The following is a 14,502-nucleotide window of genomic DNA, read 5'->3' on the forward strand; positions in this document are numbered from 1 at the left end:
GGAGGTGCGCGGTCGGCGCCATGTTGGAGCGTCGATAGGCGAGGTGGACGACACCCGCCTACAAGCACCCTATAGGTGACAGAATGAATAATTGCAAATAGTCTGTTAAGTGACAACTACTTGGGTAGCATTCCAACTCATCGCTTTTCGCCCACTGTGCCACTATAGACAGAGACCCACCTTTTACAAATCAGTACTGACTTTGTTTTATATGGAAACAGTTCATCCTGCACTTTGTTCATCTCACCCCTCCACCCTGCAACCCACAGTTTTTTTTTTATTTGGTAAATTTGAGATTCATGCCCCTCTGAAACTCACTTACTAAGCTACTCCCCTGGATGGGGGCTTTGGTGTATTGTTACTGTGCCTGCCTGTACTCCCTCCCACCACCCTTGGTCCTTTTGAGTACGAGTTTTTAAGTGGACACATTAGCAAATCCACTTCTCTTATGTACCTATGTAACACAATCGTCACAAACCTTACTTATGTAATACAATCATGATCTGAATAGACATCGTACAGCCTGTCACATTAGGTATTAACACTTAGAATCTAGTCTTCTTGAGCAGAGACAGGTGGTGGGCCCTGGACTGCTGGCACAGGCAATAATCTTGCCCACATATGCCCCTTGTATATTTTTGCAGTTTTATATAGGGCAAACTTGAATTGAAGATATTTGAGTGCTTTACATGAGCACTAGTTAAATTACACAATATCACTTTCATTTTGTAGCTACAGGGAGATTATATGGTTTGCCTAGAATCAAAAGATGGTAGGACTCCCAGTTTCAAAGTCTGCAAATCTGGCTGAAACACCACATCCTCTGCCAGAGTGTCTACGTGGGGCACGGACTGGTTAGCCACATACGTGCCAACAATTTAGAACCTTTGATGAAGCATTGTGTGTGCTCTAATTCTGAGTTTGATGCTATTTTGATCTTTTGATCCGTACAAGGGTTTAATTAGGGAATCATTTAATAGTCAATCTACATTTGATTTACAGTGTAACCAATTTGGCCACACAATAAGGACCCAGAACGGAAATAAAGTTAAAGGATTTTATTACACATTAACACTCAGGTTAATGTGAACAAATCTCAAAAACCTGCTGTAAAGGTGCTGAATAAAAATTGGGTAGCCAAATCTTCTGAAAAAACGTAGACATATTAGCATAAGGCAAACCAGGAATTCAGTAACTGTGATACAGAATGTCAGCAATAATATCTGGTGCTCCAAAAATGAACATTGGTAATTTCTATTACAGATGAGTGCAATTTAAAAGTATCTAGATAAAAATACCCATTGGCAGCTAGGGAAAATCTCATAGCAATCTAATCTTATTGGGAAACAAAATCTAACAATAAAACACAAGTACAAAAAATGAGGAGTAAAAATAAGATAAAAAGGATTTTGAAAAATGAAGAGGAAGGTGTTAGCATTTCAGAAGCTTGGTCAGGAGTCCTCTATGAGAGAGTAAAATGTAAGCCTAAACCAGAATCTGCAAAACACGGGGTAAAAAGGGAAAGTCAAAGGTCTGTACCACTCAAGGTCTAAGGAAAACTGTCCTACAATCAATTAGTGAAATCCCTAGTTAATAGCACGAAGTCAGTTAAGAAACGCCTTCTTCATCACTCCGCTACAACTCTATTGTGCTCTCCTGTCTAACAGTGCAATTTGTAACATCGCCTGAAGCTTCCCACAGCAATCCTGAGAACACTGCTGTCCTTGGTCCTCTAGACATCCTTTGCAACATGTATGAATGAGGGACTGTCATTTCACTCTTGTGCTCCCAATGTTTCATATTCAAGGCCTTTTTCTCAGCGTCCCTAATAGTAAAAAATAAAACATCTATTTCCAAACTAACAGTTCACAAGAATGCACCTGTAACGAAAATGACACATTAACAGAAAATGACAAACAGTTTCTCATGTTAAGAAAATGCGGGCCTAGTCAAGCTAACGTTAAGCTAATGCAATTTGAATTCACATTACACTGGGCACATATTAAATTCTTCGTTAATATAAATGTGAATTACATTCTCTCATTCGGGATTGCATAATACAGTTAATATGAATACAGATTTCACTAATACATAAGCGTAGAGGTGTGATGTAGAAGTATATTTTCACCATTAGGCTTCAAACATTAGTGTGCCCATTACACAAGTTGTTATCGTTTTAGATGTAAATACATTCACCTAGTTTCAGAATAGTTATAAAATTATACTCAATTATTACATTTAATTTAATTAGGTTAACACACTCATTACAGGATTTTCCTAGCACTACAGTAAACAAACATTATTATGGATTTCAAGTGCCCCACTTTACATTAGTAAACTGTAAATCACACATTTTAAACTATTATACAGATATGTATAGGTTATGATGATGGCGTCAGGGGTGGCAGCAAATTCTATGCTGCTCCAACAATAAGCGGGGGCTCGTGAAAAATAAATCAGGAGAATGGATATTCCCCACAGATTAGTATTGAAGCAGAGGCAATTCCAGGTGGGAGACAGCTATAATAAGGCTTTTGGGCTTCAAAAATGTGGATTCTCTTGCCTGAGTCAGGCCTACACTATTGGCAGTGAAGCCTATATGAGTCTGCAGGGTGTCCTTGCATCTGGGTGACACTGGTGGTCCTGAGTCATTAGGCTGACAGTCGTAGGCGAGTCGGCAATCACAGAAAACTGGCCATCCGCTGAAGTTATGGCAGCCAAGTTACAGCCACTGAAGTGCAGCGAGAAGTCGCTCTGCAGATTGAGAATCGTTCTGCAGGGCCAATTAAGGTCAGCCTTCAAATACAGCATGCACTGCAACTGGTCCAACCTCTGAGGTGAGGGAATTTCAGTCATCAAATCAAAGATGTTTAAGGCACAGAAAAGTGGGCTCTGACCCAGGGCCCCAGTCTTTCAGTGGGGCCCCTTGACAGAGCCAGCTCTGTTCTGGACAGTCTTGCACTGATGACCTTAAATAATTCCTGAACAGATTGTTTTAAATAGCCCTTTCCTTTATTTATATTTAATATGCGTGATGTGTGAGAGTCTTTTACAGACGTTTTGCAAAGAAATGTTCTGTTTATGTTTCATGCAGCATCCATTAAAAAAAGTTTCGTTTAGATCAAAACAGGGCCTCACATATGAAAAACGGGAGGTCTTCACACAGATTACTTGCAGTAATGCTGGTAAACTGCTGCTGTGTTACAATACTGCGACAACACGACTGTCCCTGAATATCAGATGTAAACACAGTTAGAATTTGGACGTGTGTGCCTGTGCACTGTCAGTAGTGGCCTTTCCAAAGAGGGAATTAAAGAGCTGAAATAGGAACAGACACGCTAAGGTGTTCTGAACAGAGGCCCCTAAATACGTTTGGCCCAGGGCCCCCAAAATCCTTAAAATGTCCCTGCATCCATTGATCTTCGTTCACAGGAAAAGATTCCCCAAAAAAGACTTCAGAGCTTTTAACACACTGCAAACTACACTTCCCAGCATGCGCTTTCCTGAGACTATTATGACGTTCTTTTCACGTCGCGCCGTGGTTGCCCTGGAGACGTCAGTATACAACCTGTGGTTCCCGGTGTTGCTGCTTTGGCCAGGACCCAGATCGGTCAAGCGCGAGGCACGAAAGGTGCGTGATTTGAGGTTCGTAGGGGGGCCTTTCTAAATGCAAGTAGAGTGACATCGGTGCAGGAAGAGGGAGGAAGGCTGTGTGTTTTGGGGTTCTTGCAGGGGTCATTTCTAAATCTAAACTATCGGGTGTAGAGGATGTGGCGTTATGGCCAGAGCGTCCGACATTAGAATTAGGGAACTAGGTTCCCCGTCGCCTCAACAGATTGTGGTTCTGGGCATCTCAATTAATCTCCCCGTGTCTAGGAAATGTATGTGACGTTTAATGTAACTGGTGTTCGTATAAAGCGCCTCAGGACCCTCAAGTCAGCTTCGCGCTGTATACAACTTCAAAAAATAATAGCGTTAGTGGAGAAGAAAGGCTGCGTGTTTATGGTACTGATAAGGGTCGTTTCTAAATCTGTATAAGCTGAGTGTGTAACATGGGGCGGTTTAACCTCTAAATGTACAGATGCAGGATGTGTAACAACTGGGGTGGACGCAGTGTTTCTTTGCCAACAATAAAAGGAAGAATAATATGATCCCAGGAAATCCCAAGGCCACCTAGCCTTGATTCCAGGACATGCCTTCTTTTTACACCACCATTCCCGCTTCTTTATCACATTTTCACAGGTTCATTTGCATCCTTGCGTTTTTTTTCATGACACTGTTTTCCTTTCTCGCGCTTCCTACATCTTTCTCCATTTTCTGCACCTTTATTTAATTCTCAAAATCACCACCTGCAACTATAGCACAAACTAAGCCCTGGTGTGGGAGTTGGAGATGGCGAGCGAGAAGGTTTAGTCTTCCGAAAGACGAAGATCTATTTTCTGTGAAAAACGTGCTTTCAGCATTGCTTGCTTCAATTGTGGGGTTTGACAGGGCAGAACTGGAAACCAAAATCATCCCTGGTAAAATTGTTCAAGCCATTCCAACATTGCAAGAACATTTATTAAAATGGGAGCATGGCTGGGTCATGACAGCTCACCCTGCTCTGCAAGAACACCCCTGGCCTGCAACCTGTGGTATAAGAGCCAGTGCGTACAATGGCCTGTCTAGTCCAGTCCCGATGTTTGGTGAACAAAGCCCGCTAGTCAGAAAAGTGGTGCATACTTATTGAAGGAAACCCCCGTTTTCTCTGCCTGGGAATATTTGTAGGACCACATGTATGTTATGGGTTAGTTGTAGTAGAATGACTGAGACTCTTGTCTTGTCTTGCACTGATCTGTGCAGCAGTCACAGTGTGCTACTCAAATCAGGTTAATTGGGGAACAGGTATGTTTTTATTTGCTTCCTAAATGTGTAAGCTAAGTGCGAATAGCAGTTGGCAACAGGTTCCAAAGCCTTGCTGTGAGTACTAAACATGTTTTATCTCCCGATCTTAAATTGTATTACCAATTTTCACAGCCACGACGAAGAGGTTAAATTAAACATACAACACCAGGAATCACATTGCATTGAAATAACATCATTAGCAATGATACCTCAACACCTAACAAGCCCTTAATGCCAAGCAACAAACAACCATGCTCCCAAGTAGAATAAAACAAACTGCAATCTCCTTCAGCACACAGTTCCATACTATAATATCCATATATTTAATGTATGATATCATTAGTCATACAGCATGAGAAGACACTTTTGCTACCCCTACCATTTTGGTGAATTGACGTTCATGCTTAATGGGCGTTATTTGTAATGACCTTCGCTCTATTAATCACTGGATTGAACAGCATTTAAATACAGCTCTTCTCTCAGAGCCTCTAATGAAGATTCCATCTGCGCCTTAGTGTATGGAAGAGCTCAGTGACAGCTAGAGTGAATGAAAGGTGTTGGAAAGATGATGGAGATCAGGGTATAATCATTCCGATAAAGTTCTATTACAGAGTGGTCAATAAGACGAATGCTCTATATTATTCATCTAAAATTGAGCTGGCAGAACATTCTGCTAGGAAATGATTCTAGATTGTTAGGGATTTATCACAGCCAGAGGCATAATCCATTATGTGATTCACTCTTAGGAATCTGCTGCTATTTGTGCTAAAATGTTGCTGGATTCTGTTCAATTAGGATTTCATCCCTCATAGTACAGAAACTGCTCTTCTCATAGTTTCTGAAGCTCTTCAAACCATTCTCACCCTCGGGAGCAGAGCTGCCCTTATTTTGTTAGCTCTGCACTTGACATGTTCACGCATGATATCACGCATGATATCGTGATCCAATCTGTGGATGAAACCAGCATTAGAGACAGAGCTTTCACCTGGTTCCAGTCCTTTCTGTCAGATGGAGTGCAAGCAGTACACCTTCCTTCTTTTCATTTACATTTCACATTTTTTGCCTGTGTAGGGCCTCAGATCTCACCTGCCAACTCTCCTCTGCCCGATCTTTAAAACACTCCTCTGATCGCTTTGGTCAAATCTTTTTAGTTTCTTTATTATGTCTTATGCCAGTACAACCCAGACTGCAATGTCTGTTGAAGATGGTCTGGAAGATGTCCCTGTGAACTTTCAATCTAGCATGTCAGCAGTTGCCACCTGGATTAACATTACGTTCCTGGATCTGAACAGTGATAAGATGGGGGTGCTCATCTTTGGTGGCTTTCTATTGGTGGGCACATTGTTTGCTGGCTTCATGAGTCAGGCTTTCACCCCTCTGCCTCTTCTTCTTCTTGCAACTTTGAAATCATTTTTTATAACTCCTTATCGGTCTCAGGTCATATTACAAAGGATGCCACTACCTCTCATTTATCTATGTAGCCTTTGTAAGGTCACTCTTCTTATGCTGGTTGACTAACACTAAACAGCCATCTAGGCCATGATTGTGTCAAAGGCAGCCAACTTCTGTTCCATGTACTTGGGCCTTTCAAGTTACTTGATGTATTGCCTCCAGCTGGTCCAGAATTCTGCCATTCACAGTATTGTTGGGCTCTCTCATTGTCATCCAACTAAGGGCACTTTGCACTCTTGCAGTGGTTACCTGTGGCTACATATTTAATATTTAAAGCCTTCTGCCTATGTCATAAGGCTATTTGTGGAACCAGTCCTATCTATCGCTAATCCCTTTTATCACAATATATCTCCTCTAGATCACTCTATTCAGCCCGTGTCAACGATCTTCAAGTCCCAAGGTTCAGTAGAGCCTGACTTGGTGAATGCTCCTTCTTAGTTTTCCATCGCTCCGGAGATTCGCGCTACCTCCGAACATTCTCAGATTTGAAAACCTATAAAGGCTTGGTTGCTGTCAGACTCCAAACCACCTAGCACGAGGACACTCATCCAAGGGTATCAATGCCCGTTACAAGTGGTTTTCATGAATTAATTAATTCATTCATTCATAAGGCTTTCTTATAAAGTCACTCCAGAATGTATAGCTTTTTAACCATTGTAATATGCACTATGGCCCTTTAGTTTTCATACTTTCTCCTTGTTTAGAAATCCCCTCCCCCCCATGTAGGAGCCTCATTGAGGGGGGGAGATTTGGACCTGTAAGATCTCTGACAGTGCACTGTGGTTAGGATAGCTATGCTCACCTTTTGTAAAGTTCAAAAGGCATCACACACACACACAAAGCGACACAGCCATACATGCAGGGAGCCTGCAGACACACACATACAATCGTATTACTGACCCCCCTTTTACATTGTGGGTATTGCAACTCTTTCCTGCTTATCAGCTCTGGTACTAATGAACATTGAAGGAGAGAACTGGGAACACCTGAAGTTGGAGCTGCAGCAAAGAGGCGAAGGAACATTCCTGGTGCATGTGTAGATGGGGTCTCCAGAAGTCAGTGAGTGTATGCTCTGTCTCCTTGGAGCACCTGTAGACTAGACCTGCACAGGAGTTTGGCCACTGTAGGGGACGCAGAGGAACAATATGTCAAAGCAAAATAGGTGGACACCTTTTGAGGTCCCTATCGGTTCCCCACCTCCTTTCCTCATTGGTTGACCTTGGCAGGCATGCCTAGCCAATGAGGAGAGGGACATTGTGAGGCTTTTCAAAAGCCAGTGGTGACAACATTCAGCACCCTCAGTGATTGTATACCATCTATCTCCACTCTGAAGTTCTGTTTGTGGAATGAGGCAGGCACTTTAGGGCACCTCCACCCACATACAGTTCAGATGTCAGAGAGCAATTTTGTAACATGAATTCACACCTTCAGCTTAGTTAATGATCGTCACAGTGGCAGCGGTAAAGAAAGACATGTGGTTCAGCACAACAGCCGAATGGATCAGCCACCACTGGGGCATAGGGAACTGATATCAACGTATTACTGATGTTTGTCATATTTCCAAGATTGGGGACCAAGTAAGGGTTAGGTGGGTCTAAGGAAGGGGATGAATGCAGACAGGCAAGAAAGATATTGGATTCATACCAAATGTTTCAGTATTTCCATGTTCTAATTCTATAGCATTTATGATGGAGTACCCATCCGCCAAACTCTAACCCAGGAACAAAGAAATGTAATTCATGTTCAGTCTGGCTGTACAATGCACTATGTAATCGACTCCCTCTACCTTTCTAAAAGGTGTTATGACGCTACAACAAATGTGTACAAATTAGGACAGTCCTGGCAAATTCCAGACATTTGATCCACTCACCGGTACTTCCCCTTTCTGAGTCCAGGAAGTCTCCTTAGAGGGTGCGGTGGTGGTTTGATATCTGAGAATGGACACAGTGGTCAGTACCAGAAACACTTTATTAAGTGACAGCAGCATTGGCATCAATGATATCTCTGAACTCACCATCATTTAGAGGGAGTAACACCTTCCTAACATGTCAAATGCATACCAGAGTCACCCATTCTGCAAACCTTCCTCCCCCTGCAAAGAACATTTCACTTCTACTGACTTCAAAGGGATCCCTGCCACTTTACCGGCTATGCAGACTCAGTAAATTGAGAAGTATACCTTTGCTAGGCCCTCCCTGGGTCTTTCTTTGTACCCTTACTGGGTATATGCAAGAGTATGTACATATGGGCTCTATGCTGTATTGCCATGCCAATCCTAGCAATTAGGCCAAGATATCAAGCAGTTCGCCTGATTGCTGCAATTATATGAGACAAAGAAATTCCACGAAAGATGCCAAAGAAAATAATCAGTGATGACCAAAACTCTCCATTTTATGTTTCTACTAATCCCCTCTTTGGCTCCCTTACATACACCTTGTTGAGGACATTTAGGATCAAGATTAAATGGGAGAGTATCAAGAGGAGGAGTATGTCTCACAGGCTCCACCGGTATGGCCAGCACAGCATTTACTGTTTAATATGGCTAATGTAGTTATTTGAAATTTACAGCATGCCTATCTTGTATGGAGTCAAATGCAACACCCTCGCCTCTTTTCCTTCAAATAAGGAATAACACAATCAGCTGCCCGCTTTTTAAAGTCCACCAACAAAGCACCCATAACGTCGGACTTCTCAAAGGCCCAGTAAAGACAGTGACTCCATTGTGCTAAAAGGGTATTCTACCGTTCTCCCCAATCACATGGGATTTTCTATCAGTATACGACTCCATGCAGAAAGCACACCGCAGAGAACCATTGTTACAGGTAAGTAACTGTTTCACGGAAGAATTGCTGGAACTGTGAGTCAATGGAGGAGCGAATAATGTAGCTGGAAAGACTTAGTTCGTGACAGATGAAGGCAAATGGTACAGAGCATCCTATGGTATTAGTATTTAGTTGCTTATTAAAAGTTGTAATTGATACAACAGCTGATGAAGATGCTGAGGTTGTCTAAGAACGAAATCATAGTAAATTCAATAGATTGTATTTCAAATCTTATTCATCACGAGGTCATGATTCTGACTTGCATGGAAGCACAATGTGTCCCTTTTTACTAATTTATTTCCCCTCTTAGAGTAAAATTGTTTGTGTAAAACAAATTTCAATGTTGCAATCAGTGCCAAACATGCCTAAATGTCATGTAAACTGCAAATCTTTTCTGTACATGCCAGCTGTGTTTTCTGGAGCTTTGCGCTAGGTTTGTTCCATGTTCACATGCTGGGGCTTCTGGAAGCACCTTATTCCCACAGTGAACTGCTTCACAGAACTGCAGTGTACAGTACATATTTGTTGTCCATGTGTTTCAGTATGAGGCACTTTAAAATTAATGACATCATACCTTAACAAGGGATTCAAAATGTTTAAGATTCTGTTACATTTTAAGTGCCCCTTGACATAAGTTGAGCTTTATGAAAACTGCAATGCAAACATGATTTTGTACAAATAATATAAGAAAGTTAGATTCCATTTATTGCTTTTTTCTTTTCTTTTTCTTTTTCCTTCTTCTCTACTCTCTCTCAAATTTTATGCAAGCTTTATGTAAATATACTAATTGTGTTCTTTGTAATGGTTTTGATTAAATGAACAATAAACCTACCTACCATCTTTCACTTACATTTACAAATATTGGCTTTGTTTCACAAATTCACAGATAAAAGGAGGTCCTTCTCTCTATCAATTAGATATGTTATTGCCATCTGAGCAAACTCCTCACCTCTTTCGTACCTGAATACAACTGTCAACAATTTGGAAGTTATAATTAAACATATGCAACATATCAGGAACTGTGTTGCATTCATGTTTAAGCTATAAACGTTTTTGTTGAAATCTGCATTTAATCATCAAGTGGTACAGTATGTGTCTGTAAGGATACGTCCCTTTTTGCATATTCACCCCCACATTTTTGGATTGATGCTGTTGGTTTTTTTCGACTCTAAAAGTGCACTGAGCAGGGGCGACTCCTCCGCGGTGGCGGAGGGGCATCGCCCCACTGGCTAAGAGCCAGCAGCAGAAAATAAAACCATACTTCGTGGAAGGGAGGGGCAGGCTGGGCCATGGGAGGTGGGAGAGGGTATGAGGAATTGCGTGCACTAAGTGCACATGTGTGTTTGGACGGCCTAAGATGGCCGGTCAAACACACATGCACACTTAGGTTTCTTTAGCCAGGCTGTGTACACAGCGAGACTGGAGAAACTGCACAGGCCCCAGGGTTGTGTCTGAGCGGCACCAATCCTGGTGCTGCTTTCATGCTAGCTTGAGCAGGAAAGCAGTGCCAGGATTGCTGGGGTGCCTGTTCTGTTGTCCCAGCAAATGCTGGGAGACCAGAACAGGAAAAAGGACGAGCGCGGCGACAGGAGAGGACAGCGGCAGTGATGAACAGTAAGTCTTTTTTTTTTTTTTATTTACTACCGCGTCCCCCCGTCCTCGTCGTCCCCCTGCCCCTCCACTGTCCACCCAGGGCTGTAGCACTGATTTGCCACCCTGAGTGTGACAAAAGTACAAAATGATTCCTAGCATGCCACTGGAGATTAGAAGGGCAGCATTTATACTTCTAGTTTGACTTTGCCATTTAAACTAATGATAAAGCCACCACTTCCCTTAACAATATATGATAGCCTCCCCTAAGGCAAGTCTGTAGAGCTCTATGGCAGGGAGCTGTGCAATATTAAATAAAGCATATATTTTTCAAATGTCTTAGCAGCAACACTTCAAAATTGTTGTTGTGCTGTAGAAAAATTAGTAGCCCTATTGGCTAACACATGGTTACCTACTGATACCCCAGCCTGACTAATTTCTGACTGGGACTTCCTAACTGGGCACTGTAAGGTATCAAATTAATTGTGGCACAACAAAGAAAGGAAACTTTTAGAAAGTTGTCACTGTTTCCCAGCTGGCCCAGTAGCCTCACACGGGCACTGGCCAACAGACAGGGGAGTAGTGTGAATGACTCCCAGCAATAGCAGCCCACTGCAGGAGAATGTGTCACCTCCCCCTTGCAAGAAGCGACACAGGGTGTTAGCCCAAAAGGTGAGCTTCAAAGGGGAAGCCACCTTTGGTAGGAAAATGGCGATAACACTCCAGAGCGACTACCCTTTGTTCAGGTAGACAGGCTGGAGAACAGGGCCAGAGAGGGAAGGCCGGTGCTCAAACTGTTTTTTTCCTGGGTGTGTAGCCCCTAGGTAGCTATACTTTTAGAGTGGGCTACCAGGCTGTTCGTAGTCAACAGAAGGGTCACACATCTTGAGAGTGGCTAGAATAGTACACTCTGGGATTACCAAATGCCACATATCACCAGAACTTCATCATCAGAATGGAGCGGACCTAGTAGCCACTGGCTAGTGACTACCCTTGGGGTACTTTCCTTGGATAAATATGGCACCCCAAATATCAGATCACCCCGGAACATAGACTGAATAAGGACTGCTCTGATGCCCTTGGACCCACACAAAGAAAGGCTGCACCATCTGCTGGACTGCACCAACTGCACTTTGAGCTAGCGGATTTGGAACTGTGCCACATGACTCCTAGCATGCGGACAAGTCAAGCCCTAGCCCCAAGCCAAAGCAATGACTCCAAGGATCAGTTGGTTGATCCCCTGGAACCAACTCCAGGAAAAAAAGAGCGGAAAGAGCCCAAACTAGCAAATTGGTAGCCACTGCTGAAGATTCACAGCTACCTGTCGTTGGGTACCTCAAGAGACCGATTCTGGAGAGCTAAAAGTTGCACCTGAGGCTGTCAGACCTGGGAGCTTTGTCATAGTCTAGATTGGTCACCAAAGAGGGACACCAGCCTCCCTCAAAGGATTTTGGTTCAGGTGGTGTGTCCGGAGACCAGTAGCCCTGCTCCAGCTGTATTTTTACTGTCTCGAAGAAGACTTCGTCGGAGCCCAACCTCTGTGGCCAAAGTCACCCTACATCACCGGTGGCCCGAGGAATCACCCCAAAGGTACCCCCATTGATCACACAGCAACCGTAGCATCCTCGGGTATTCTTTCATCCTGTATTTCCAGCATCAGGACCACTTCATTAAAGTCTATTGCGGTCATCCTTTAAAGTTTGGAACTGGACTGGAAAACACTCTGGTGGCCAGGGAACTATTCAAATCTACCTCATTGCCCCACCCCAGAACTTCATCATGTTGGATTTGGTCACCCAAACCAGGCTGGAATAGCCGAACTAACTTTTACAAACTTTGAAAAGTTTCCAAACATTGTGTTTGCCAGTGCTTGTTTGCAGTTAGATTAAAAAGTGATAATATATTTAAAAATCTGTATCTCTGGAACCCTTCTATGGATTTTGCTCACCAAGGTCTCTAAAAAGTAATACAAATATAAACTATTTTTATAAATTGGTGTTGTGTCTTTTGAGTTCTGTGACCTTCTTTTTTTATTACATTATTTCATTGTTTTGGTATGCTTTACCCTATATTCCTTTGCTAAGCCTTAGTACTTAAAGCCACAGCTATCCAGTGTTGAGCTTAAGGTTGTACAAACAGGCCTGACTGAACCCAAGACCGTTTTTGTGAGTGTATTCAACGGTAAGGCCAAACAGCCATACCATAAATACACCCAAATCCTCACAGTGACCAATCCACATTTACTTAGAAACATAGTGGCCAAGTAATTAGAAAATTCAAGTCGCCTGTGCTGTAGTCGATGTGGCCAGTACAACCCACTGTTTGTTTAGTGCAAGATCTGATGCACATAACAACAGTGTTATAAGCAATGCCAATAGAAGTGTTATCTGAACTTTTCTAGCCAAATGTGTTGAAGAACAAATTGTGCCTTATTGCACAATATTGTTCCAGTATTTCTGTAGTTAGAACTGATCTTGTTATTGGGATCAGGGTGTTTTGTTTACATGGTTTGCATGTAACCGCTTCATACTAACAGGTCTGTAAGTTAGACAGGCTTTATGATCACTGCTATGTTGTGATCAGGGATTTTTTTAAATAAAGTAGTCTGTATATCTGATTGTGCATTATACCGAATGTGGGCTTTATGGCAGGAGTTGTTGGATTGGATTATTATAAATGTGCTATATTGTTTTATATCATGAACCCTATGATAGCTGTGTTTCTTTGTATCTCATGTATCTTTGTTTTTGCACATAGATAACAAAAGAGCAGCATGGAGGATATCACTGAAAATACCAATGAGGTATTGGAGAAAAATGAGCCAGATGAAGACGAGGACAAGGATGACGATGATGAAGATAAGGATGAAGAAGAGAATGGTGACCTCATTCTGTCTCCAGAAGAACTTCAGGATTTGGAAGATAAGCTTTCTGAAATGGACATCCAAACATCAGATCACTATCGGTAAGAACCAACAGACATTATAGAGTTTGTTTATGATACATAAAAATAAAAATACTGCCAAATTCTGTTTTCACTGTTGCAAGGCCTATCCCTCTCATAGGTTAACAGGGGGGACTGCCTTTAAGTATGTTTTAAGTGCAGTTTCCCATTGGGAGCAGATAGAGATGTGGAATTTGGGATCTCTGAACTCACAATTTAATACAATATCTTTTGGTAAAGTTTTTTTTAGATTGTCAGTTTGAAAATGCCACTTTATGAAAGTGGGCAGTTTCTCGCTTAACCATTCTGTGCCTCTGCCTGCCAGTGGAATCCACATCTGGTCAGACTGACAGTTGGGTTGTTTGTGAATTCCCCTAGACAGTGACACAAAGGGAGCTGGGATGTGGCCTGCATATCCTGATGAGACTCCTGGGCTAGAGTGGGGAGGGAGGAGCTGGCACTTACACCTGAAAGGGCTGTGACTGTCCTCACACAATGCAGTCTCCAACCCCCTGGTGTGTGTCTAGGGCCAGACCTGGGCAGTCGAGACGGGGCCACTCAGCTAAAAAGCAGGATGTTTGCAGGGGCGATGGTATGCTCCACAACCTCCTGGAACACCTCTTGGCACTTCCTGGTGGACACAGAAACCCCGGCAGGTGTTCCAAAAGGAAAGGGGGAGTGGAAGCGAAAGAGACAAAACACTGCCACGTCTTGCCGGTCCAGCCAGGCGCCCTTTATCTTTGGGGGGCAGGTCGTTGTTGACAGAGTAATAATAGAGTTAGTGCACTCAACTTCCTTGAAACTGAATCTC

At 42.7% G+C, this 14,502-nt stretch overlaps 1 protein-coding gene across 2 annotated transcripts in view; it reads left to right on the forward strand.

The window, feature by feature from the left end:
- Nucleotides 1-3,554: 3,554 nt before the first annotated feature.
- Nucleotides 3,555-14,502, forward strand: part of DRC7 (dynein regulatory complex subunit 7) — a 156,989-nt gene continuing 146,041 nt past the window's right edge. Inside the window, exons 1-2 of one of the 2 annotated variants that reach the window (XM_069217357.1) lie at nucleotides 3,555-3,645; nucleotides 13,506-13,712. In XM_069217357.1, coding sequence (XP_069073458.1) covers nucleotides 13,522-13,712 — 191 coding nt within the window. In that variant the 5' untranslated portion in view covers nucleotides 3,555-3,645; nucleotides 13,506-13,521. The remainder of the gene's footprint in view (nucleotides 3,646-13,505; nucleotides 13,713-14,502) is intronic. The other variant, XM_069217358.1, reaches the window with a different exon arrangement.

The sequence above is a fragment of the Pleurodeles waltl genome, chromosome 12 (assembly GCF_031143425.1).
Source record: "Pleurodeles waltl isolate 20211129_DDA chromosome 12, aPleWal1.hap1.20221129, whole genome shotgun sequence".
In the NCBI taxonomy this organism is placed as follows: Eukaryota; Metazoa; Chordata; class Amphibia; order Caudata; family Salamandridae; genus Pleurodeles; species Pleurodeles waltl.